Raw genomic sequence first — 27,975 nt, forward strand, 5'->3', positions numbered from 1 at the left:
CACCTCTCAGCCAAACACAGAGTGGAGACGATCGGCTCAGATGTCTCGGGTTTCGAGACCCTATTACATTTAACCATCAGTGAAACACCGGCTTGTAAGCAGCACACGAGCCGCTACGACCAAACCCACGTGATCAAATGCGGAAATTGTCTGCTAGTGTAGCGGAGTAAAGAGGGGATTGGAGGTTTTGGTGTGTGTTTGTATTTTGACCTGCTGGTGCTGGTCGGAGCAGTAGTCGCTGGAGTCCCTGGACCGAGCAACACTTCCACTTGAGGGGACAACGAAGCTCTCGGGTCGCCGTACGAGTTTCCTCCGTCGTGAACAAAAAGCAAGGTAAGATGGAAAACAAAACAAAAAGAGATTTAACGTTACGTGTGGTAGTTGGTGCTAATGCGAAACTTTTTTTACTAACACAGAGCAAAGACGGAGTCATCTGTCAGGACGGCTAGCTAACATGTGGGTTTATGTTTCGGTGACACCAGGTTTAAATGTTTATTTCAGTTAATTGTGCATTATTAATGTTACCACCAAAGTCCCTTTTAGTGTATTTATACCTCAGTCAGAGTGTTGACATGTTATGTGTTGTTTTGTGCTGCGTTAAAGATTCAAAAGTGATTTTGAATTCATTGTAACACTGTAATTATTTTATTTCATGCACAATGAACAGCGTCAAAAAGTAGAATTACATGCCTTTTGGAAAGTTTAAATTGATGCAAATTAAATACATTAGCACAAGGAGGCATTATAATATGTAACTAAGTACTAATGATGATATTGATAATGGTGATAGCACACTCACACTGCAAGTCTAGACTGCCTACCCTTACTTATAACCGAGGACAAAATATTAGAAACACATCTCAGTATAAAAAGACACAGTTGTTCAATGTGTCTCTAAATCAGCTTTAACAAAACTTGAAGACTACAGCCTTCATTAGGATTTATTTTAAGATGGTTTTAACTAGCTGTAAGCAGAGGGTCAAACAACGTAAAAAGACATAAAAACTAATGATATACTTTATATATAATGTCATGCACACTGTATGGTTTTGTGTGGGATTAAAGAAAGATGTTGAGGGTGCCAGTGCATTTTTGTTGCTCAAACTGGATTAAATCATTGATTGATTGATGGAATTGTTCAGTTATTATCGCTGAATTGGCTAATTGTTGAAGACCCTGTAACAGAGAGTTCCCAACTTATAGACCGGTTCAATAAAGAACAAAGGTAAAGTGAGGTATGGTCACAGTGGCTGTTTTGTTTCCTGTCATTTCCAGCCTGCGCCTGTTTCACATGGAGGAGCATAAATTTCAAAGCAGGAGATGCATACCTGCTCTTTGTGGCATCTGTGATTTAAATTAGTCGATTCTGGCACAGAGCTGAGACAGAGCTGTCTCCGTGACCAAGCTTGGTTGGGCTTTAGAGAAGGTGGTCGTGCATGTAAAATTAAGTTCAATGCTCACACCCTTCGAAGGTTCCTGTAGAGTCTGTACAATGAAGCAGTTAACACATGAAGATGTTACCAGTAATGTGTATTAGGTAATTAACAACTATTTTATACAAATATCTGTCTGGTAGAGCATGTCTAACTTCACAAACCTTCACATTTGTTTGTTTTTTGGGTCTGACCTGTCCTGGTAGACATTGCCAATACATCCTGTAGATCACAATATGTTTGTTTGTTCACATCAAAATCAAAACAGCCCAGTCGCACCACTCTGCACTGTCTAGTCATTTTAGTCTTCCACATTGCTACCTTCAACAACTCTGTGTTTGAGCTGTCGCTGCTGCAGGGGGAACTTGGAAAGAATCAAACAACTGGGCTAATATTTTTGTAGGTTGGACAAAAGTATTCCTATGGATTATGGTAACATTAAACTCACCAAAGCATTGTAGAGATCTGGGGACACTGCGACAGGGAGGGAACCCTCCTCTATGGCGCTTCATGAAGTTTCCTCCATTTTTTCCCCTGTTAAAAGTTATTTGTTTGTCAAGGGTCTAAGGACCGAGGGGGTATTATGCTGTACAGATTGTAAAGCCCCTTGGGGCAAATTTCTGATATTGGGCTATATAAATAAAACTGACTTGACCTAACTTGTCTTGACAATCCATCAGAGGCAAGAAACTCAAGCAGTCAGATGATTTGACAGGTTGTAAACAAGCCAACAGTGAAGCAAATTATGTGTGTATGCAGGGAATTAAATTAGCACCTGCCACCTGCCAAAGACAGGGTAAATGTTGACTGTGGCAGGTAAACATGTCATGTCACCTGCCACTATGCCAGGTAGGGTTTTCTTATATTAATAGACATTCTTTTTAAAACGCTATTCTTAAATTAGGAATAATCAGGGATTAAGGTTACGTGATTCCACATTTTTCTGGCAGGTACCCCTAACTCAAAGATTTCAGAAGTGGCAGACAAAAAAGTGGCTGGTAGAAATGTTCAGCGACCTGCCTCAATCTTAATTTTAGACCAGGTGAAATCCCTCATTGCACAGGAAAACTATGCACATTTATTGTCCAAGTTGAAACAGGTAGTCGTTGTGATGGGTGTTTAAAACGTTTTTGGTTAATAACTTTACCCTTTGCCTTTGTTTTCTCTTCCTAGTGAGTTTAGCTAACCTGGGGTTTTGTTTATAACCTGTCTGATTGTCTGACTGTTTCTTGCCCTGTTGGATGTCTTTTTAATGATGTTTCTGCATTCCCAGTTCTCAGCAATAAACAGCGTGAGTACAATACAAGTGTTACTGAAAGCGAGGGTGGCTACAGTGACTACAAAAATAAGACCCAATATGTAGTAAAAAGGAGTTATCGTTTAGCAAGCTGTTTACAGTGGTAGTGGTCAGAGAAGAACTTTAATTCATATATTTGATGTGACCACAGTACCTAAAGCATTTCTGTAAACATCTTTAAGCTCGTGAATCAGACATATTTACGTGTCACCCTGCTGCTCTCACAGCTGTAGGTGTGTACATTTGAATCTCATCTAATCATAGCGACCCATTTAGCGCCCAAAACAGCCCTGATATTTCTGTTGAAAGTGGATCAGCCTCTGATTCCAGACGATTCTCAGTGGACTTGACATTCTAAGTTTTTCTATTCCACGATGTGACACCCTTCCCCTCCCGTGTAGGAGCATGAAAATGAAAGACTCATTCCCATGTTTGCAACATTACAAGAAGGAAGTGCAAACCACAAGGAGTTCTTGGGGTCACTGGTCTCACAGATGTGTGCAGTTCCTGTTAGAAAATGTGTAAAAGCAACAATTAATCGGAAATACCGCTCACTAAAAGGAATCGCAGAATTCAAAGAACAAGGTCAGACTTTGCATGGTTGGTATTTTTGAACAAGAACATTCCCAAGGCTGTTTTTAGGCCATCTGATTTTTGTCCACAGTGGAATGCCTTTATCAAGCCTGGACAAAAAGAAACGTATGTAACGTGGCTGCATACATCTGTCAAACTATCTGCGCTGAGATCAGGTATTATCTTGACACAAAGGGTGAGAGAAAGCATCTCCAGTTGCTGGCTGCTTTGGTTCTGAATTAATAACAAGGCTCAAAAGTCACCACAGTTCAGACACTGTATATTCACCAAACAGCAACTAGCACAGCTGTGTGAGGAGGCCAGTGCAAAAGATTGCCCTCTAGATGTTTGCTTGTTGAGAAAACAAAGACAGTTTTGAACTCTAAGAAGAAAAGCCCTCCAAAGTCAATAAATCTTGACCATGATGTGCAAAGATTTGTGTGTGTGTTTGTGTTTGGGAGTGTGAAGCTGTATGCTGCGTTCCATTTACCTCGGAAGTCGGAGGTCGGAGCTGGGAATGACGTCACACCCGAGTTGACGGTGTTCCAGTTACCAAGTCGGAAAACCTCGCTTGGCCAGCTGATTTGTTGGTTAAAAAAACGCATTGTGTGGTATTTACTCACACTAAACACTGTAGCAACACGTCCACAGACAGATGTTGGACAGCACTTTGTGTACGAACATTTATATGAGTCACAAGTACACAGAAGTGCTAAGAAACAGTATAAACTACAGCTTTCACCAACTGTTGATACTCCGACAGCCATCTTGGATCACGATGCCGGGGTAGTGTGGTTCTCCCGACTTCCTGAGTCGGAAATCCGACTTCAGGGGGCGTTCCAGTTTAAAGTTCCAACTGGGAACTCGGAAATTCCGACTTCCCATGTCAAATGTAACGCACCATTAGTCTCTCTTGTAGGGCTAACAAATCAAATGCGTAGAAGCAATGAAAACACAAAAACAGTGCTAGTTTAGTGGTTGTTTTTTTTTTTTTTAATCTGGCACTTCCAAAACGTGCATGACAAGTTTGGTATGTTGGTGTTTACTGGTTAGTGCTGTCTGTGTTACCTGATAGGCTGAAGAAGCCCTTCAAGATGATTTTCACAAAGCGCTAGTAGGCATGCGTTTGTACTAACAATAGCATTAGCTGCTGCCCCAACCTGTGTGGTGACTGTGTAAGGATTCAGCAAACTATCTTGTTTTTCTCGTCCGTCACTACTGCAAACACTACCGCTACATTTACTAGTATTTCACTCATAACATTAGGGGAGCTTGTGTAATGATGTAATGAGTTATTAGTAGTCAGGTTAAACCTTTCACCTGTTTTTTTTTATATTATGTAAAATCACAGCTTTGGGGAAACTTGTCATGCTGTTTGTTACCGTTGTATAACAGCAGTAGTGCCTGAAAATAAGGCTGCTCTAGTGAATATTATTGTAGCATTAGATTAAATAGATGTGCCATCTATCTCTTTCACTTATGTGCTGCTGTTACATTGTCATTATGCACTATAGTGTGTCCAAATATACTTTGTTTTTTCTTTATTTCCATATTTATATGAAGCGCCTCCCAGAGATGTAATGAACCTTTTCCATCTGTGCGATGCCCACGAACAGCAGCTTCAGCCCCACGCTAATCCTCTTAGATTGTTTTGTTGTTTTCCTTTAATTGAACTCTCTCTCGGGAGTCTCTGCTACTCCTGGCTTGTCTAGTACACCCCAACTGTGCTCTCGGCTGAAATACAGCCTAACCTGGGGTTTTGGATTTAAAAAGAAGGGAAGAAAAACTGTGGCGATCTGTTATTTCTCCCGTTTTATTTCTCTCTCATGTACAACCTTTAATTTCCTCCTTATCTTCCCTGTGCTCCTCTGCTGATCTAATCACTGCCAATTGTTTTCTGTTTCTTTCTCGCTCCCGCTCTCTATATATTGCTAAATGCTTCTCTCTCATTGTCTTCTCTGTCCTACCTTGTTTTGCAGGGTCGTTCTGAGGTCACACTGTTGAGATGACAAGGCTGTGACAGTGTGTGTCCAATTGTGTCTGTGCTGGACCGATTCCTGTGACATGGCTACTGCTAAGAAGAGTGAGTTTCTATTATTGTATTAATTGCCGGCTCTAATTACTGTGATGTTGGTTAACTTTTCTTATTTAAAGGTACTTCTCCTAAGTCTCTCAGTAGTGCTAAGTCCTGTAGTGATTTTCTACAACTTTGGGAAGCTGTGGAAACCATTAAAAATTATAAATATAAATTATAGGTAGTGCTTTGAGTCAGACAGGGTGAGCAGTAGTTAATATTAAAGATGTAGGCAGCCCAGGCTCACCCGCTGTCTCAGGATCAAGACTTATGGTTTTGTTTTTGTTGAATAAATCAATTGAATGGCAACAGGCTGCAAAAGTAATAGCCTACGTTTATTTAAGGGGATGTGAGGGAGGTCAAAGTCCCAGCCTGCCAAGTTTGGTGACAGAAAGAAAACCAATCTACTCTTCCTAAATCTAGATTTCCCATATGCCTTATTCTGCATTGTTCCATCTCTGCTGTTTGACAGTAGATTTTAAAGTCTGAATCAATTCACAGTTGTAATTTATTTTGATAACAATAATTAACTAAATGCGCATTGTACAGGAACTCACATCTTTGTTAAAGAGGTGATATTATGGTTTTTGGCTTTTTCCCTCTCCTTTATTGAGTTTATACCTTTTTTGTGCATGTAATAGGTTTGCAAAGTGAAAAAGCCCAAAGTCCACACCAAAGGGTTTTCCCACAGAAAACTCTGAACTGCCTGAAAACAGCTCGTTTGTAGTCCAGCTGCTTCCCTTTCATCACTGTGATGTCACAGAAAAATGCGCGTCATAATGCTCGCCAAGCGGCTAGTCCGACACTGAAAAACACAGAGCTGCAGCACACACCTCTCCTCTCCCTTCCAAACACTAGCTACCCTCCAGGCAGTCCATGGACATAAAGTTGTTACAGTGATGTAGAGACAGAGCTCAGTTAAAACTGTATGGATGAAAAATACTTTTGTTACAGATTAATAACTCACCACTCTGAAACTCTTAGGCTCCAGCCCATATTGATAAGCTGAACCAAAGCTGTGTTTACCAGCTTCTCACGACCCACTATACTCTGCTTCTGATTGGCTAGTAGTCCTTAACTAGGAACTGTGCATGTGCAACTCCCAACAAAGATCACGTAGAGGCTAGATGCATCACTCCAGAGCTAAAATGAAGCCTTCAACACAGGGTGAAAAGAGGAGCTGCAGCAATGTGCAGTATGGGAAAAAAAAAGGTGTTTTTTGAAAATGAAACCTGTTCTGGTACAACCCCTAAATAAAATGAGCAACCTGAAAATGAGCATAATATGACCTGTTTAAGCGACATTGTAATACATACACAGGATGGATATATTCCTGGATGTATATTAAGCCCTTTTACTCAGCCAGGAAATTATCATAAAGCTTGAAGCTGTATCCTAATCGGCTGTAGCTGAATTTATTAATCTTTCCCCTGCATTGAAAGTTTTTAACCAACCAGCTGGTTGCAATAAAACCAGATGAAGAAAAAAAACAGGCTGACAGATTCTTCAATATAAGTTATTGTGATTAAAAAATCCCAAATAGATTTTTTTCACCAGTGAGACAGCCTGGGGGCATTCCAGGAAGGTTAATCAACTGCATTTAAATTCGCAATTGATTTGTCCTTTCTGTTGGGTTTTTTGGAGAAAAGGGTGTGGTGACACTGTCAAGTCATTGTCAGCAGCTTTACGACATATTTTTGTGAAGGCAAGCAAATTTATTTCCTCAAAAGCAGGAAGGGCTCCAAAAGGAAAAAAAACACTGGATGAGAACAAGACCTGTTAGAGAGCTGTAAATGACTCATCACGTTTTTATTACTACCATGAATATGCTCCATCTCCTCCCCAGTGGAGTATGAGTACTTGCTGTCTTCAAGGACCACTCAGCAGGGCTTTGTTCTCTGATAAGGTCACTGTATGAAGGGCAGTGCAAAAGGAGTCTCTGTATTGACTTTCTGTTGGCGGCATTTTACAAAATGTATTTTTCATGTGTCTGAAATGTCACCGGAAGAGAATTTGTTGCCTTTTTTACAGCTAGAGGAATGTGTTGCCACCTTGGTGAGAGCAAATTATTTTAAAAATAGGAGCTCTGACGCTTTTGTTGTGTAGTCTTTGGTATTGTTTCCTTTCAACAATAGGCAAGGATCTCTGGCGTACCACGATAGTTTATTACCCAAGTGGATAAGTTGAAAAGCTCGTCATTACTTTGAGTGCAAACAGAAATAGAACATTTCTTAGAACACTGATTTTGTTGTCAGCTCCCTATCTCTTTGAACTTTTTCGTATAATTTATTTTTAATTATAATATAGCTGTTGAACAAATGACTGGCTATGAAGAAGCAGTGGCAAGGAGAGATGCAAAACGAGAAGGGTAGACCGAGATGCATTTGTGCAATCTAACTAAGGCTGGCATGCAGTGTACTTAAAACTATAATTAAATTTGTGAACTAATGTCCTCACCAGCTGGAAGAGCTTGTGGTTTACAATTGGAGGAGGGCAACTTTTGTTTATCAAAAGCTTTTTGGAAAAACCAATCGCGTGACACGGCTGATCGATTGCAGGCAATGGCTTTTTGGTGAGGAGTAAACAAGTTCAGCTGTCCAGCGTGCAAATGCTGCATTGATCAAAGCCAAATGTGCTTCTCCTCGGTCCTAAATTCATTTTTTTTTTCCTGTACCAACATGATATTTTGAGTTTATTTGGAGCATACTGACACTTTGGTGAAAGAGTTCGGAGAAGAAGGCTTACAGGCCAACAGGGCACTGTAATATGCAGCAGAGCAGAAGCAGATATACTGACAGACAGATTAGTGGAGGGACAGAAGTAGATTAATCTGAAATAAGCCAGTTCGGTGGGACGTGCACGTGTGCATATTAATGTGAGTGTGCACATGCATCTGTGTGTTTATGGGTCTGCTACTACAGAGATGGTAAATATGGTTGTGTATCACTGGTCTGGCTTTGAATGAGATTATCTGGCCCATCATAAAGGCCAAAGATCTCAGTACTGTGATAATGAGCCAGACACGGGGGGTTGGCCCAGAGCGCTCCCACTGTTTTGATGCTGTTTGTGCAAATACATCAGCAATAAATTAAAAAGACAAAAGTCAGAGTGGAAAGAGGAAAACATTCGATAATGTAGTAAAATGGTGTGACAGATTGTTTTTCCTACACAATCAAGGTAGCAGCCAGCTGCCCCACAACTTATTTACCATATTGATGACAATGGAGATGAGACCTGTAGTGGCAGGAAGGCCCAAAGTGAGGCAGATGATGTTGCACACAACTTGTTGGCCTTTTGGGAATAAGTATCATTTTCATGTACCAAAGGGTTGATCACTCAAACATTATGCTGTAGTCCAAAGAAGGTTAAAGTCAAGGGCAACTGGACTATGGTTAAAGATACTAGAAGACGTTTCGTCCCTCATTCAAGAGACTTCTTCAGTTCTGACTGACTATAAGGGATACTGCTATTTAATTATTTGGTTCTAACGACCGTAACGACTATCGTTACAACAGCCAGGAGCACTAACAAACAAGCGGTATCAATGATCCTGGCAAACGACCCCAAATTAGGTTAAATAGTTTCCCTACTAGTCAGTCAGTACTCTTGTATGAGAGATGAAACGTCTTCTAGTATCTTCTTTGGATGTACAGGGTTCTGGAGGTAAAAGTTTCATCATTTTCTGAAGAAAATGTAAGACGATTGACAGTTGTAGCACTTCAGAGGCTTGGATGGGCTCTTTGGGTTTAATCATCAAAACAAAACATCTCAGAATGTACAAAGGCACAAGCCTGTGTACATAAAACTGAGACAAAAACTCAGTTATTTGTGCCAATAACAATAAGCCTTAGTTGAGGACTGCACATTTTCCACAACAAATAACACACATAATGTGCAGCTTCTGTTAATTATCTTTTTGATTTTGGTTCAATTTTAGATGATTTTTAAATTTGCTATCTCTCTGATTCATGCCTTGGAAGTGAAGGGGACTGATTGCCCTATATTATTTAGAGTGTTTCTCTCATAGTGTTTCTGTGTTGAGGAGCATTGAGCACATCAGTAACTTTGAAAGGGGGAGTTTACAAATAAATAAACTTGCATCCACAACCAGCTGTTTTTTTTTTTTGCAACTCTGAAACAGTATTAATGATATAAAAAGACACAGTAAGCTATTATAAAGGGAATTGCTATAAAACAGGGTCACTACATTCTGCTGCAGCGTTAACACTGCCATACATTTGAAAATAAATAACTAAAAAGGACATTGAAAGTGGAACAGCCAAAACAACTTTGAGGAATCCTTATTAGTAATATTTAGTTAGTATAATAAGAAGGATAATATTAACATTAAGTGATGTTTCCACTGTGAAAGAACATTATAGTTCAATATAGACATACTGCTTTTGAAATAATTTCAGAAAATGAATGTACACTTAATTGTATCAAGGTGTCAAAATAAGAGAATTATTATCAGAAGTCAGCAGACCAGCGACACCCAAAAACATCACGGCTGGTCTGCACAATACATTTGACTATTGTGCGGTTCTATAGTATGCTTTGAGGCGTGTTTGATTGCAGTGCTTGTTCTGTAGATACACACACGTAACATCACTGCCATCTGTCAGTTTATGAGGCCCTTCTCCCTTTTAAGGAAACCCAATATTGAGTCTTAGATTCATTCTGATGGTTTTGTCCTAATAGCTCCCATTAAAATGATTTTTAATGCTCGTGACATTTTGAGTGCACCTCTGATAACTTAGCAATAAAAATCATTTTAACTGGAGCTATTTGGTGTGTGGATCTATTTGTTTTCAACTCCGCTAGATTCTATGTTTGATCCAGCACCCATCCTGTTGGGCGCTGGGATGTGCCTGTGTTTTTTTATGGTTTCATATTGCCTTAACTATCACTCTTGAATGGATCATTTCTCACTTTGGAGAGAAAGTTGATTAAACTCATTGCAAATGAAAGCCCACCCTCTCTTTATACAGGCCAAACTCCAAAAGGTATAACATGAAGTCTGAACTGCTGATAGACTAGCTTACAGTATGAATGCACGCGATTATTAAGCTTAGTGTGTCAATGTAAATCCAGTCAGGGAGCCCTGTTGTATGAACTAATATGCAAAAAGCCTCTTATAGCAGGAGTCAAACCTTAAATAACAGATCCTGTCATGTGATTTGCCGATGAACTTACAGCTTAAGTCTTGGTCTCATGATCAGATATGTCTTTCTTCTCTAGAAAAATACCCCCCCTGCATATTCTTAGTAAACACTTTCAGTGGTGTGCGATGGTGAAAGCATGCCAGGAGATGTTCTTTTGGATGATAAATGTTTAAAATTTTTGGTATAGCCACTGTGTCACAGTTTGCCTCAAAGCAAAACCAAAAAGAGATTATAAATGCACAACAGGCCACATGTTAAAGAGTAGAAAATAGACAGTAGTAGCAGTTCTAACATGAAGTCCAGCTTTATTATCTCTTCCTTGTTGAGCATGTGTATGTCAGGATGGCCGAGCGGTCTAAGGCGCTGCGTTCAGGTCGCAGTCTCCTCTGGAGGCGTGGGTTCGAATCCCACTTCTGACAGAAGCCTTTTTCCTTTTACTAAGCACATACTGTATCTCCCACACTGTTTACGTACTGTCATTACAGCCACTACTGTTAAGTACTTCCAATGCTGCTAATATATATATATATATATATATATATATATGTATGTATGTATAGACTTTAGATATGGGTTGCACTATGCTGCACTATGCACTTTATAATGCTCCAGTTACACCATGCGCACTCCGTCTTACAGAAATAGATCAGCTCTGTCTCGTCTAGTGTTACTTAGTCACTGTGTTAAGTTGTATTATTGTGACTTTTCTTTTAGCATCTTGGACCATGAGAAATGCCATTTCGTTCAGCATTTTTCAACTTTAAGTATCTTTTGGCAACCAAATTGTTCACCTTGCTGAAATCACAGCATTTCATGGTCTGTGAATTAGAGGCTTTTAAATTTGATCCCTTCATCTTGGAGCTGCTACAGTATTGATTTTTGTGGATGCTGCTTTTATTTTGATCGTGTCATTAATCATATGTGAGGCTTACTGAAGGCATTGGACTTTTCAGAAAATAGTAACATCAGTGGTACTTCTGACTGAGACAACGCTAAGCACTTTCCTTACCTGTATGGAAAGCACCAAGTCACCTAATGAAAGGGTGCCCAGTCAAAAGTGAGTAGTTCTGTGCTTTTAGATCTGATGTTTCTGAAGTGGTGGTGCCAAACTGCAGCAAGAAAGATTCCTCTTTGAGCTGTAGCAACGATTTTCCAGCATAGATGACAAAAATGCTTCACACTGTATAACTTGTAATATTTTTACATTTTAGAGCTGTAAATAACAATTATTTTCATTAGCATTTTTTATTTGATCATTTCATTGATAAGTCAATTAATCCTTCAGTCTATAAAATGTCAGAAAATAGTGCAGATAACTTGCAGAGCTTCAGACTATTTTGCAGAGCTTCAGACTATTTGGTTGGTGCAATGGAGAGTTAAAAATCTAAAGATATAAAACAGAGAAAAGCTATTTGAAATACTTAAACTGAAGAAATTGTTTGGTAGAGTAGTCAACTAATTATTTCACCAAAAGTACATTTCACGATTGTTTGTTGTTAAAACATAATACATAACATAATAATAAACCAACTAAATGAAAGGCATATTAGTTTAACACTATTTAACAGATTACTGCCAACACTACTACTACGATACAGCCAGATTTTTAGGCTTTCTTTCATCATTTATGCATTTAGGGAAAACGTCAGCATTTAAACTGTCACCAAATTTATACATTATACAAAGAATAATTAAATGTTAAATACTAAAATACCCCAAACACTACACTACTAAATTTCTGCCATCACATTCATGGGTTTATATACTTGCTTTTATCAGTGTGATCTTGCTAGATGTCATTTCTTGAAAATGGTGGAAATCCCATTAATGTTTTTTTTTTTTACTTTAATATATGAATTTTCCCATGAAGAAGCATAGTCAGATAAGAAAACCCATTTTCAGATATAAGTCTCCCCTGACTCTTGTTATGCTTTATCTGGATTTGGGAGAGACTCGGTGATTGCCCTGTGGAGGATCACAGGAATATCTTGGATCAGAAATATGGCATATTGTTAATATTGCGAGGTGTTATGTTTCATTTGTTTATTCTTCATATTTCATCTTTAATATATTTCATCTTGTGAAGATCCAGCTTCAGATATTAAACAAAATTTTGATGTAACACCCCTCCCCACTCCTCATTAATACTTTCCATTTCAACACAGAGATCCTGCACATATGGATCATGATGTAACTCCTGAACTCATTATTGTGACCCAGATTTCTTATCTCTGGGTCTGTGTAAAAGGTTAATGGAACTAAGCCCAAGTGGGAAAGTAATGGCCCGTGCTTCATTGTCGTCACACGACTTCAATTAAATGCATCGGATTAATTACAAAGCGTAGAAGTGGTATGAACTAAAATACATTTGAAATTTCAGACATTGAGGCATGATCAACTTTGTGTCCCCTCACATCGCATCTGAGTCAGAGTAAGGCAGGATTGTTCAAGCGATGTGTACTTTAATCAAAACGTCCAGCCCTCATGTGCTGGTTTTTTGGAATAAGAAATTTATTATGTTGCTATCGTTTTGATCTTCGGTATAAATGTTGCACTATTACCAGCCTCTGCTCTGTTATCTTAATAATTCATACAGATGGCACCAGTTTCACCTGATGTTGGTTTGTCATTGCCTGGCAGAGAAATTATCCTCTTTTGACAAAAAGTTTGATTTAAAGGAACATTTCTGGTCCAATATGAAGGGAAAGAAATGCCTCTATCAATAAATTTTTGTCAAAGAGACGCATATCCCAACTTAAAACTTTTTTTTTGAAGAAGAAGAGGACATAAAAAATAATTAAATCCCCACAGCTGTCAGGTTGGCGATGACCTGATTAAAGTTCAAATTGGAAGTCCCTGAAAGTCCCTGAAAACTATGTATGACTGATAAGCAACAATCAAAGTTAGGATTTATATTCAGGAATTTTTTTGAGAAATAAACCTACCCTTCTTCTTCAGGACTGTGTGGATGTGGTTTGATCAGATTTGATTGGCACTAACTAAGCAAACCGCCAACTGTCATCAGATTTTGGTTGAAGTGCTATATCGTGATTGGTGCATGTGACATCAACTTTTTTCGACTGAGCCCCGCCAACTTCAGTTGATGATTTCAGGGCCTTTAAAGTTTTTGGAGCAACAGGCATTAAGTCGCTGTAAATCAAAATTATAAACTGTTATGTCAGTGTACATAAAGTTAAAGTGATAACATCAGTTTTGCATGATAACTTAATAAACCACAATTTAAATGAAAAAATGTTAAATATATGAATCTTCTATCCACAGCATGACTGTTCTGCACCGGCCTTGTTTTGAAGCCAGCGTTAATTAAGCTGACATCTAGCTTACTGAATTAATAATGTTGGATCCAGATACTTGTTCAAAGTGGAGGTGAAAAAGCCTCCTGTGTTCTCTGACACCATGTGAGTCTAAATACACCCAAGCCATAGAAGTAGTACCAACAGACCTTGAAATAAGTAGTGTGTTTTTATTTTTGAAGGTAATTAGTTAAAATCACGGCTAGATACTTATGTCTATGCATTGTTGTCACACAGTGGCAATTGGTAATATTGGCTACAAAACAAAGCTCAAGCATGGTGGTCATGTTGCTGATTGGAGCGCCTTTTTGTAGTTTTTGAATTGATCGAGAATAATTGTAAAGATGGTAATAATAGAGCTGGGCAATTAAACCATAGTAATAATTATTGCAATATAATTTTCCTCAATAACAATGTAACAAATGTTTAATAAATGTTCAGTAAATGTTTGATTTAATTTATCTGAATCACGATTGAATTTGCACTTAATTTTTCTATGAAGATATTTATTTTGTTGAGGAAAAGGGAAAAAAGATTTTACTTAATTTTACTCATGCATATTTGTTGAAAAAAAGATTTTATCATAATTAATTTGAATGTTCCGCCTCAGATTTGATGTGATCCACTGTTTGGCATCAAGTGTTTGTTCTGACCATAAAGAAAAGATTAAAACAGAGTTAACCATCTGGTTTATTCAACTCAGGAGCAAAAATCTACCTTTAAACTTAAAAGAAATAATGATTTGACATTTATTGTGATAATTATCGATATCAAATGATATTAATATTTTTTTATGGTGATGGTAACGTTTTTGGTCATATCGCCCAGCCCTAGATGGTAATATGGTGTACAGGAAGTGCATGTGTTTGTGAAATAAACATGATGATGCCGGATATGGTAATCTCAAAGTCCTGCGTCCTGCAGCGGCCACTTTCTGAAGAGTTTCTATGGGAAATGCTATTTAAATTGAAGTGATGGATGAGTCCCACTGGCTCTAAAAGGACAACCTCCTATTAATAGAATATTTGTTCAAAATTTAAAAGGTTGTTTATATACAGCAGAGAAGGACAGCACACTATTTGTTCTGATTATGTATCACTTGTTGTTTAGCTTCTGTACATGTTTTAGTCTCCTTTGAGGTCTGGGAAAATGGTGCTCTCTGATCAGAACCAAAGCCCTTTGAGCAGAAATTCAGACAAATTGTTTGTTGTCACAGAGAATTATTGTTTTGAGAAGAGGGGGGTTTATTTGGAGAAAAGGTTTCCATAACCATAACCTCACATGGCGAATGAATGCCTGGTCAGGAGAACAATAAATATCAGTGTGTCTCAGTGTAATAGGAGAGCACTAAAACCTAAAGGGAAATAATGTGTTTAGCTTGTAAGCCTAAACTTCTTAAAGTTGTTTACTTTGAGATCCCATGGAGACTGGCATAATATGATTTCATTGAAATGGGCAGTTTGATGGTGCATTGTATTTGCTAGCAGTGTAAGATTACCTTAACAACTGAATGATATAAAAGGCCATTTGGGCTTTTTTTTTATCTCTAGGGTGCACACTTCATTCACACTGCCAGTAGCCTGTGTTTGGTGCCTAATACAGTTTTTATAAGCAGTTTCAAAGCAAAATTTTTTTTAAGCAGTTGTGGTCAGTGAATAAAGTTAACTCATACCTTAAAGAAACTCCATCGGCGGCTGAAGACAATTGCTGGCATTTTAATAAAGCCAATATTACCAAAACAAGGCTGTATTTTTTCTTGGTTAACTTTCATACATAAAATGTCGAAAACCATTGAAAAAAATGTCCATCACAAATCAAATTACTTGATTTGTCCGACCAACAGTCAAAAACCTAAAGAAATTCAAGGTCCCAAAGGTACTAGAGCAGGTTTAAGTAATTGTCTTTCTAAAGTGCTCTGCTGTACTAGTTTGTGTAGATGTCCGACCTTCAGCAGCTCTTTCCTCTTCCCTCTCACTCAGGTTGTGCGAAAGCAGGAGGCGTGCGCTTCTCAGATGAACCCCCCGCTGTAGGAGCCCCATCACATGTTCACTTCGACGAAAAGCTGCACGACTCGGTTGTCATGGTGACCCCGGAGGATGACGGGAACTTCATGGTCAAGGTGTGTTTGACTTTGCTAAACCCTGACACTTGATAGCTACAGAAGGCGAATAAGAAATTTTTTTATTTTTATTTTATTTTTTTTGCAGAATCCATTATATTCTGCTTGTTCTATGCATTCGTTTTTAAATTCAGGGTCTTGTGAAAGAGACAGCCTTGATCCGCCCTCTTACCATCAGTGTTATCTTCAATCACAGCACAGTCACATATTACAGTCTGTCCACTGTAACGTGCCGAGGGTAAGGAGGACTTAACGTCACTGACGGACAGACAGAAGATGAGATAATTCATTTTCGGCCCTGTTTGTTTTCTGTTCCCGTCAGCTGAGTGATGTGATCACTGATCACACAACAAATAAGATTGTCAACCCAAGGATAATGGTAGCAGTCAGAGATTAAGTTTACAAAATAGGAAACTGAGTGCTGAATTAAAAGGAAGACTCTATCTGAGCCTGTCCACTGATATTTTTAAGAAACATCCCTTAATTTAACCTTTGAGTTAGTATTTGCCTAGTATTTACTACATACTTTATGTCCATCTAATAAATGTACCTTTAATTGGGGGTAACTGTATTTTTCTGCAGTTTTTTTGGCTCATAATCAATTCTTAAAAGGAAAATAATAATCAGATTTATGACACATTTGGTTTTTAAAATACTGGAAATGTTGGGATGCACTTCTTCATAAGATAATGATCTGCTCAGTTATCAGCTGGCATCATCATACGCTCTCTTGGATCAAAAATGGTCTGCAGTAGATTTCAGCCCAGCCTACAGACATTATTCAGTCTCCATTTGCTTCATGGACACCATGTACAGCAGATGAAGTTATCCAAGTCCAAGTCAATTGACCTGTCAAGGTAATAATATTTTTGTGGATCAGATGCACTATTAAAGCATGCATTTAAACGCCTGACAAACTGTATAACATAAGCAAACAGGAGCATGTAGGACAAGACTATAAGCCAACAGCTTGAAGGCCAACACAAAATACAAAGTTCATACTGTACAGGCACAATGTCCTACATCATTTCATCTTCAAATGAATCATTGGGGTGTTACTCAATCTAAATAAAAGCCCAGTCCAAACCAAGCTACAATACTAAAGGTGTAAACAGGTTTATTATTACTAATCAAACAAGCAGATATTACAGTTGCTCAGTTTTTCTTGGTAAAACCAACACTACCTGCTCACAAATTGTTTCTGAACAGCCCTCTGGCACTGAAAGTCTTGTAATTGGTCATAATTAGCGGCTTGATGTCCCTGGGTGCCATGTGGTGGATATAATATCAGAAGGTAACTCTCTAGAGTTTCTCTCTTAGTTTCTTCGAGCATTGATGGGCTTTATCTGCAAAACATCCAGGAGAAGATTAAAGTCTTTCCCCATCACTGTTAATCTCCTCTGTGGGCTATAAAGGCACAGAACACCGATATCAGACTTTTCATCTGTTCTCTGCTGTCAGCTCTTAAACCCTGGAGGTGCTCAAGTCAAGCACCGGCAACAGAAAGAGGCCAAAGGCTCCGAATCGTCAAAAACCATGATAAAAGGAGGCTGTGGAAAAACTCCTGTGTCTTAAATTTGACCAGTAATGACCATGACCTTGTTTTGGCCGTACAGACTTCATTAACGTTGAAGCTTCTGATGATGATGGTGCTAATGAAGGGTTGCATAGATGAAACATGTTCCTTCTAACCTCACAATCAAAACACTGCTCATTTATTAATGAGAAATTGCTGTGTTGTTTTACAGCTCTTTAATCCTACCGTGTCCTAGTAGAAGTTCTTGATGACATTTTCTCTTTGAATTAGTGTTGTTGTGAATAAGCACCATTCACCGTTGAACCATTAGTTGCAGTGAAAATATAGGGAGAGACATGAGGGATACTTTGCAGCAAAGATCCTTGGCTGGTTGTGAGCACAGGACATGAAAGTTACATGTTTTACTCATAAACTGTATAAAAGAAGTGGACTTAGTCATCGTGACGTCATCAGTTTGTGGACTGCCGTTTTGAAGTCTCGAGTTTGGCCGATAGGGCACCACCACGTTGAGTCCATATTTGGACGAGACTGTGGAGCTATCGGCTGTGTGCGGAGCTAGCTAGCTTGCTTAGATAGATGCATCTGTAATTCATGTTAACTGTCGTTTTAACAGGGCTGACAATTTTTTCTAGTGAACAAAAGTCTTATAACTAAATGTACTCACCAGAGAAAGTGAACAGCCAACTCCTAATACGCTTTTTCAGCGGCGCTGGTGACACAGTGCCGAGGGTACAAGTCGGCTCTAGCCTGATTGACAGGTCGCCATGGTAACAGCTTGTCAATCATAGATAATCCCACCCTGAAGCATACTCTGCTTTATGGTCTATTTTAAAATAAATGGGACCATAATTTACTAAATGAACATCATGTTGTGTTGAAGAAGACACAAACCTAGCGAAGGAGACAATAAACTCATTAGGAAAGTGTTTACTGAGGTAATAAATTAGCTGAGATTGTACCATTATTTCTAATGGAGCCAGACTTCTTTTTCCCCTGCTGGCCGTTCAATAGAATACAGGTTTAAGGGACTTCCGCATTGGCTTCATGTCTCAGACCGGAAGCTTCCCGCTTGGTTTTACCATCACAGGCCAGCCTGCTTTTTCAGACTTCAGTTATACCCAAAGAGATTTTAAATTTGTGAAATTGTGCAGTTTTTAGATATGCTAGCAGTGTGCCTCCATGGATCACAATGTCAGTCTCTTGGTCAGTCGGTTATTTCACCACTTTGGTCCAGACTGAAATATTTTAACAAGGTCTCTCGATGATGAATACTGATGACATCTCCTGTAACTCCACCATGAGGTTGACATTTTTGATTTTGAGTGAAATTTCTTTTCATCTATTGAATGGATTACAGTGAAATTTAACACATATAAATTTTCACCTCTGTATGAACTGTAATAACTGGTGATTCTCTGACCTTCTGTCTGTGGCAACCATGGTAAACATTATACCAATTAAACATCTACATGTTACCTTAGAGCATGTTACAGTCCTGATGCTATCGTGGCTGCAGAGTCTTGTTTTTAGATGTTGGATGAGGACTAATCTTTATCAACAGTTTCTACATAAGGATGCAGAATCTGTAGGCAATGGTCAAGAGTTTTGTATTGGAAGCATTCTGGTCTCTGTATGTAGTCATAGTTGTATTTCCCTGTAACGTTTTGGGTGGCTGTAAGGCTTTGGGTGCTGGCAGGTAAGCAGTACTTGTGGAGAGCAAAAAAGGCTGAAATACAATCTCTGAACGCTTCAGCTAGCGTCTGACAACAATTTTGCTTTTCATGAATCTCAGAACCTTAGCATTTTCAAAATCTGTCTGCATTCAAAGAGCAAACAATGACACAGCAAGTAATATAACCAGCGTTAGCTAAGTTGTGGGTTAGCAAACTGTTGCAACAATTGTTGCTGTGAAGCTAACATGCAGAGAGGACGAGACAGCCCCAGAGCCAGCACACCAGCTCCACATAGGGATACTCACAACTCTCCTGCTACTTACTATAGCTAACATAAAAACAACAGCAAATGTTGGTGAAATAGCTAAGCTGAATGTCAGTGGGCAAGTTACCTGACACACAAACCATGGCTGGAATAGTGTTGTGTGGCGGGGTGCGGGCCACTTTGTTTGTTTCCCGTTTTGGAGTCAGGGCTGAGTACAAACAACAGATTGTTTTTCAGCGGCACACACAGAACAGACAGCTGCTGGACTGTGAGGAGGTATTCGCTGAATTTGACAAAAAGACATGTATTGGATTAGAATCGCTTACCCCACCTTTAAATGGCTGAGAAAAGACTTGCACGCAGCCAGAGGACCGGCCACATGATTTATCTAACATGTCATGGATTTGTTTCTGTTCGAGTTGCAGGCACACAAAGTCGAGTGTATCTCAAGTAGCTCACGTTTTGAAGTCACTTTCAGTTTCCTGCATGCAGGTAGTCTTGTGAAGGAAATTCTTGCGAGCTGGTCCACTCTTGTTTGATGAAGAAGGTTTCAGAAAACTGAGGATTTCTTATCAGGTTAGCCTTCTTCTTCCACTCTTTCTCATTTACACTCCTAAAGTTTCGGTGTACACGCTCACTGTAACTAAGCCTTTCCGAGCTTTGAGGCAAATTCACAGCCAAATCAATTTGCTCAAAAGGTGTGTGTGCGGGTGTAGATTGGCTGTTCACAGTTACAGGGCAGCCTGTATGTGTGACTCTGTGAGTGTGTGTGTGTTTCGCAAAGCTTTTCAAGTGTGCTTGAGAGTGGGCAGAGATGGCTCATCGTTGAGTTGAGGGGGGATAGTGTTGCTATGGAAATGGCCGGTTGGGGGTTTGCGTTCCTCGCAGACGGACCAAAGATAAGGTGGGAGTGTGTGGGATGGAAGCAGTATGCATATAACAGCTGTATGAATATGAGTATTAGAATTTCTTGAACTATGTCCACGTGGCAGGCGGGGTCATGTAGAAACAACACACAATCTTTTGGAGTATCAATCGTTTCTGAGTGAGAGGGTGAAGTGGGAGATGGAAATGAGCAGCTGTCAGTGCTGCAGAGATCTGCAGAAGAAGTGTTGGTGCAGAGGCCACACATTTTTTTATCAAATTTTTTGTGTGTGACGGGACAGCCAAGCTAATCTTTAGGAGCTTTTTGTGGTAGGTTTACACGGCCGTTAAAACTATAATCATTTTACTTTGAATAACCAGATTAAGGGTTAATGACTGCAAGGTGTGGGGTTACCTACAGGGAACAGTGAAGAGGGAAGGGAAATTGAAAGTTATTTATTTTTAGTTTAAAGCAGCACTAAGATGACTAGATGTTAGATGACGACAGTAAAGAGTATAACAATGAGAACATTGTCCCCTAATGTGAAAGCATTCAAAAGCACTGGTTTGTTATGGTTGAGAAAAGGCAGTGGACCGACCTCATAATTTATCTAACATGTCATGGATTTGTTATCGTTCGAGTGGCAGGCACACAAAATCAAGTGCATTTCAAGTAGCTCACCTTTTCAAAACGGCTTTTGAAAAGATTTCCTGCCTGCAGGAAGAGTATCTGCTAGACTGTCTTTGTTCTCGGTTTCTCTCCATTTTACTGACACTGAATAAACCTAAATATCACTTTCCCAGGCTGAAGACATAAGTGCACTTACTTTGACCGTACAATGTTTCCCCTAGGATTTTTTTCAGGAGTGTTGGTAGACCCCCAAAACTACTAATGTTGTGGCGTGTGTGTGTTATGGACACGTGGTGTCTTCATAGATGTGGTGCACGATTTTATGCCTGTTTAGGCTCATCATATTCTCCATTTCTCTTCAACATGTTTACTTCTAATGTTACTATGTCCCGATGGAGCTTGCTGCAGTTATGCCACATTGTTTGTTGAATAGGGCCCTATGAAATCCGTTTTTGTTTTTTTCCAGATTCTGTTAAATTTTTTCCAAAATTCTGTGTTTTCTGTTAAAAAAAAATCTGTGTTATACAATTTAAGCAAATTTTTTCATCAGAAAGAGTGTGCCATCATGTGGTGGATGAATAAAATGTATTAAATTTAATCAATATCAGTGTATTTAATGTATCATGCAAATATGCATATAGACATATTCAAAGGTATATGCAATTATTTAGTACACATGTATTGTGAATTGACCTTAAATAGGTTATTACTTGACAGTCTCCGTATGCTCCTGAACACACGGTATAAATGTTTCTGATGGAGGCTCCTCTCACTTGGGCAGCGCTCCTCCTTGTGTACAAAGCCTCTCCGGACGAGTTCGTGTTTTGCATCTGCTGATGGGGTTGCTCTTGAGATTTTGTTAAAGTGATGAGCTCTTGCTAGCGCAGTCCTCGATTTGATGGCGTGTGTGCCTGTGTGCCTGTGTGCGTGTGCGTGTGTGTGCGTGTGTGTGTGTGTGTGTGTGTGTGAGCCCAAGCCCTGCCATTGCTTAAACAGACACAGAGAGGACAGAAGCAGCGCCGGTGTTCTGTCGATTTATGCTAGGGATGCACCGAAATGAAAATTCTTGGCTGAAACTGAATATAATGAAAAAATTTGCAGAACACCGAACAAGTACATTCACCATTTCGCCTTTTGTTTTTTTTACCATTGCGTAAATTTAATAGTCAAAATGTGCTTTTTACTCAGTGTTTCCTACAGGATTTGGAGAGACTATGGTGGGTGGGTTTGAGGCCCAAGAGGGTCCGGTAAAATAAATTACATGTGTTCATTTACTTTTAATGTACACATGTAATATGTTTTATACTTTCTGTGAATATAATCCAATTAATCTTATTTCCATCCTGTATAGACACCTTATTTTGAAAACCCGACTTTGTCACATGTGTATCCTCATGCCAAATTTATCAAGTCCGACCCAGTTTGTTAAATAATGTTGTATGTGGTTTTTGTATTGCGTAACATGAAGACTTCATGGCAACATTGTCTTTGTAAAGAGAAAAACTGACGGGATAAAGTGGCTAACCTGCCGGTCAGCTCACTCTGGTCTGTTTCAGTTACCATAAAGGCTTGAATATGTGTGCACTCCAAATTTAGGTGCAGCTTGCTTAATCACCTTCTCAGAAACATAACAGGTGACCGTTTGTTGCCTTTTCTAAAAAGTCAGCCACAGATGGAGTGGATGTGTTAGGAGACAATTCAGCAGAACAGTGTCTGCAAATGGCGTTTGTTGCGTGTTTCTCAGACACTTGAAATGTTCACCTGAAATGTGACACGGGACTTCCCATTAGAAATGTTGAAATGCTTCCACACTGTCACCGTAATTGTTTGGTAAAATTTGTTCGGTCTTTTGACATATTAGGCCAAACACCGCATGTGCTTTTTTTGCTATTTTATTTTGATCACAGCTCACAGTAAGCTCAAGCAGGTGTCCGACTTGAGGGCGCTGTTTTTATTCCCCACCCCTGCACCTGCAGCTCACGTTAGACTATCAAGTCGGTGAAAGTCAGCTGCAGTCATCTCGAATGCACCTAATAAAATAATTGTGTTTACAGCTTGTTCCACTGCCCCCAAGTAGCCAAATTTGATTTTGTTCATTTTCTACCGCTGCCAGGTTTGCCAGCTGGAAACATTCTGTTTTGGTGCCCTTTATTATCTTTTTGGCACTGACGGAAACCAGACTGAAACGTTTACGTACCACATTAATTAATTATAATAATTAATTAATTAATAATTAATTAATTGTCCTGGTGTGTCTATCAAGTTCTGCATACCCTGATTATGACTAATTCAAGATAATCTGCTCAAGATTCATGCCAGCAAAAATTACTTAAGTTAGTGTCCGTACGGAGTCACAACAATATTCTAGCATTGCCAACTGCTAGTTTATGCTTACAAATAAATACTGTATGTCAGTGCTTCATTCATTGTCAGTGTAGGATTGTCATTCTTTTCCTCTCCAGTTTCTAGTTGGTATGTTCAAAAATACAGCCTGGTTTGTCTTTGTGAACTGCACATACAAGTTCATTAAATGTGTGGTATTCCCCCTTCAAAACTAAAGAATTGCACCATTGTTTTGGATGAACGAGTCCTTTGTGTCTGGGTGTGTCGACAGTGTGACATATACTGTAGTACATCTTTAGAAATGGCATGTTGCTGTCTTCACTCAGGACATATAACAGACTTGTAAACTAGAAATACTTTCAATTACTTTCTCACTGAAATGTTTCAAATTGCTCGTCACTTTTTGGTCTCCGTATTTAAAGCATTTCCTCTCTTTTTGTCCAAATCTGCAGCATGAAATTCTAACTCAAATCAATTTTTCAGAGACAGTTCACAGTCTCTGGACATGCGTGGGCCTACGCTTACAGAATGATTATTGTTTTTCTCTGCAGTGTTCCTTCAGTGTCTCCTCTCTCTCACTTCCCGGTGTTTGCGGCCTCTGTGCTGCACGTTGCTTTCACCAGAGGTTATGTGGGGCTGATGTTTGCTTTTCTAGCTAGCGGGGCTTTAAGGTTTATCTCTCCTTGCCTGCACTTCCCTGCGGCCTCTCTCCCGCTGTATATGCCTTTTTTTTTAGCTGTCTCCTCTGTGAGGCTTTCCTCACTCTGTGAAGACTCCCTCATGAATTTTTCTCTTTGCTAAATATTAGTCTGCTACCTCAACATCACTCCCCACGCTCTACCTTTCTGTTGTATCCAGCAGCAACAGGAGATAAGAGAGATAAGACAGAGTGTTACGTTTGGTTGTGGCAGTTATGTAACACTTTAGAATTTGTTCTTGTATTTTATTTCAAACTGTATGAAAATTTGCGTACAGCCTGATGGATGATTTCGTATTGGGCTGCAACTGATTGTTTTCATTATCAGTTAATCTGTTGCAAATTTTTTGGGTTAATCACTTACTCATTTACAGTTTTTTAAAAAGTAAGAAAATAGTGAAAAATGCTCGTCACTAGTTCCCACATCCAAAAGTCTTGAAATTTATTGTTTTATGTCTGACCAGCAGTCCCATAAAGTTCATTCTCGACACTGGGAACAGTCGTTGATTAACAAATCTTACCACAAGGTCCAGTTAGTAACTGTTCTGAAGCTCATGTGCTCTGGCTAGGGCTGTAACAGACTTTCATTTACATTATTGATTAATCTGTTTTGACTAATCCTTTAGGTGACGTAAACATTTTCATCTTATAAGGAAAGAAAAATATTCCCAGACTGGGGAAGATAAGATCATAGAATATTTTGCAATTTTTTATTGATTGACTAACTGTTGCAGCTAAAGCTTTGGCTATACTAAAGATCAGCAAAGGTCAGAAATACTCAAATTGTTCGTTGCTACCACACTGAAAACCCAAACTTTGAATTTTGTACTTCTGTCGTCCATGTTGGCCTCCATATAGAGCTTTTGGAGAGTCTCTACTACAGCATCCAAACTGATGTAGAAGGTGAAACCATGAGTAAGATTTAGCTCTTGAATTACTGACAAATGTATTCACATGGGATAAGTATTATTGGAATATCTTGGAGTTGAATGAAATCAAGAAGGTGATTCAGTTTTATTTCCCGTCAGGCTAAAATTGCGAATCTGGCCGAAGTGAGGGGGATTAGGATCACCAGAGCAGTAACTAATCATTTCAATTACAGGACTCCTTCAAGGAAATTCCAGCCCAGCAGTATAGTGCTTATGAGAATTACTTATCCCTGATAAAAAATAATCCATTATTTATTGAGCTCTAAATGACTTACTATGCAATGTGAGGCCAAGCCAAAGCCTGTTTCCATCTGTATAAATCCCTCTCTTCATCATTCTCTTCTCAACCCACCGCTAACTCCCTGTGTTACAGTCAGATTAGTCCAAAGTGTGTGGTAGAGAGAAAGACGGCCATTGTTTTTATTTACTTAACTCCTTGCCTTTCAACTCTCTCAATATGTGTCTCTCACTGTAGGTTGGCTTCTTAAAGACGCAGCACCGGTATGAAATAGTGTTCACCTTGCCCGAAGTCCCAGCTCTGGGGAAGGATGTGTGTCCAGCGCCAGTACCCAGTCCACACCTCCGGATCACTGATATCACACCGGCACCAGAGGGTAAGATCACGAAAGACTGAGGGAAACAAAACATAAATAAACACAACAGAGCACCAGTTCCCAACGTCTGAGCCATGTACCGACACTGAGTAGGTCATCAATCCAGAAGGAAGTATGCTTATTATCACGCCCTCGGCTACTTGATCTGTGTGTCTGTGTTCCTGTTGCAACTTAAAATTTAGAGTTGTAATGGTAAACGGCTTAACGTCGGTCATAATATCTAAACACTTGACTTAGCGCTAATCATCAGTTTGGTTGTGATTAGCGGTATATGTTTAATGTGATGGTTGATTACTAATTATCACAATGTTTATCAAGCTTCCCAGAAATGAACTGTTTAATGTGGTAAAATGACTTCACACCATGCTTAGATTCTGTTAAAGCCTAACAAACAGCAGTGAACTGTACTTTGCAGCTTTGTTATACTCAGAGTTGCTAGTCTAGTTGCTATTGTTGTCAAAACAACCTGCTAATGAAGGCAGGTGCTGTGGTCACAGTGCCTCCTGAACATGTGGGTTGGGTTAATAGATGTTAATAGAAACTTCTGGTGGTGGTAATACCTTTTAGTATTTTAATCACTGTATATAGCAAAATCTGTATACCAGCACCAAGATTTGGTTTCAGAAGTGAGAGGGCATAATGAAGTCAGAGGCTCCTCCACCCACCAACCTGCCAAAAAAATCATATAGCAAATAAAAGATTATGATTAAATTGGATATCATTCTTTCCATAAATATGATAGTATACCAAGGCATTCGTGTGTCTTTTTAGGTGAGTTATCTATAAATAAAGGCACATCAAATTGATTTCTACCTGAAAATGCAGAGGAGTTAGGGGAACTTTTAGCAGCCCTGCTCATGCGTTGACTCTTATTCCTGTGACTACCATCCTGCGGGAATCTCACAGGAATCCTGTGTCCCACATGATTCCTGAAAACATCTTTAGTTTCAAGAAACTTACCATGATACAGATTTGAGGATTAATTTGCAATATAACCTATTTTAGATTGTAGTCCATTAATGGTATTTTATTTTACATAAGCATACATTAATTGATTGATTGATTGATTACATTTTGTAATTTTGACCATATTATGAACTGAACTAGACATCTTACTGTCAAAAAAATCCCCTTTTCATCTTCTCTGGTGGACAAACGATGTAATGGAGTCACTGATCGAAATTTGGCATTTCTGATCTGCAATTTCTTTTTAGCCATTGACTGGACATTTACATTGATATGTTGCATTTTGATCTGTTTCCTCTTCAGTGGAAGTTTGTGTCAGATCTCTGCTGTAATTTGTCATCGAACTGGTCTTGTAAGAATGTTGCTTCACTTCCTACACGCTGCAAACAGAGCTCTTAAATGGCATTCATGACTTTAACGTCCTTTAAATAAGTTTTCTTAGTATTAGGCTTTTGCCTTATCAAGTTACCTTCCTAAGCCACATAAAATGAGTGTAACGCACAAATACAAAATCAAGTGTGGTATGTGTCTGTTTTTGTGGCACGTAGAGTTGAGTGAAATACTTTGACGTAATTCTCCACGGCATTGTTTCAGGCTGCATGGAGTAACAGATGGCTGAGGATTACAGCAACAGACAGTTCAGACGGTGTTAGCTCAGCAATCCGTCTCTGAGGAATCATAAAACTGTCAAGCACTTTCCTGCGTTTGTCTTGAATTCCTGCCACGCGTCGTGCTGTCATAGGTGGCAAACCCCAAACACTTGGCACCTGCACGGGCTAACAAGCAAACTTGAATGTGTGTGTGTGTGAGTTTTTACTGGATTCTCTCTCTCCTGCTAATTTGAGCCAAGGGTGATCCTCTAAAGTTTCTGTTACTTGTGCCCACAACATGTCAGTAACTGAAGCAGGTTACTGACCTTTCTTTGAGGTTACTGTCACACCCTTTATAGTACACGCTGGTCTGTGTCTGCACCTGTGTATGTGTATCAGCTGATATTAACAGTGGCAGGTGTGCATTTAGGTGTGTTTAATATATTTGTGACAGTTTACTTATGTGTTCATGTGTTTTTCCATCATGCTGACATTTTGTTCTCTTGACCCCTTTTACTGTATGTTTATCCAAATTGAAAATATCGCCTCACGCTGAGCGACAAAGAAACAGCGTGTATGTGTGTGTGGTAAAAAAACGAAAAATGAAATCCTATCTGTTGTCTTCTTTGTCTTTCTCTCTGTGTGTTACCAGGAGGTCTGAAGGTGACGTGCGAATACATGGCCCAGCAGGAGGGAGTTCTGTGTGAGGAGGTGCTGCTGCTGAGCGAGACCAACGAGAACGTCAGCGTTAAAGTCAAAGTTCACGCCAGAGTCATGGGTGAGGTTACTTTACCCATATTAGGGATTGTCAATTTTTTCTGTGACTGTACATACAGTCGCAACATTACTGTTGATTGTAGATGACTTTTTGTCAACTTTTTGACAGTTTAG

General features: G+C 39.2%; 1 protein-coding gene and 1 non-coding gene across 2 annotated transcripts; both read left to right on the forward strand.

Moving 5' to 3' along the window:
• Nucleotides 1–4: 4 nt before the first annotated feature.
• On the forward strand, nt 5–27,975 carry lg12h20orf27 (linkage group 12 C20orf27 homolog). Its single transcript, XM_046063956.1, has 6 exons — nt 5–333; nt 5,283–5,386; nt 15,836–15,975; nt 25,390–25,528; nt 27,737–27,862; nt 27,971–27,975. The coding sequence occupies exons 2-6, from the start codon at nt 5,368–5,370 to the stop codon at nt 27,973–27,975; spliced, it is 429 nt and encodes a 142-aa protein (XP_045919912.1). The 5' UTR covers nt 5–333; nt 5,283–5,367.
• Nucleotides 10,879–10,961, forward strand: trnal-cag. Its single transcript has one exon. It is a non-coding gene; the product is annotated as a tRNA-Leu (tRNA).

Source organism: Micropterus dolomieu, linkage group LG12 (genome assembly GCF_021292245.1).
Source record: "Micropterus dolomieu isolate WLL.071019.BEF.003 ecotype Adirondacks linkage group LG12, ASM2129224v1, whole genome shotgun sequence".
NCBI classification, from domain to species: domain Eukaryota; kingdom Metazoa; phylum Chordata; class Actinopteri; order Centrarchiformes; family Centrarchidae; genus Micropterus; species Micropterus dolomieu.

Bases quoted from the DNA above. Each gene is read 5' to 3' on its own strand.
- lg12h20orf27 (XM_046063956.1), top strand. The intron at 15,976-25,389 runs GTGTGTTTGACT...CTCTCACTGTAG, and splicing joins ACGGGAACTTCATGGTCAAG to GTTGGCTTCTTAAAGACGCA. The intron at 25,529-27,736 runs GTAAGATCACGA...GTGTGTTACCAG, and splicing joins TATCACACCGGCACCAGAGG to GAGGTCTGAAGGTGACGTGC.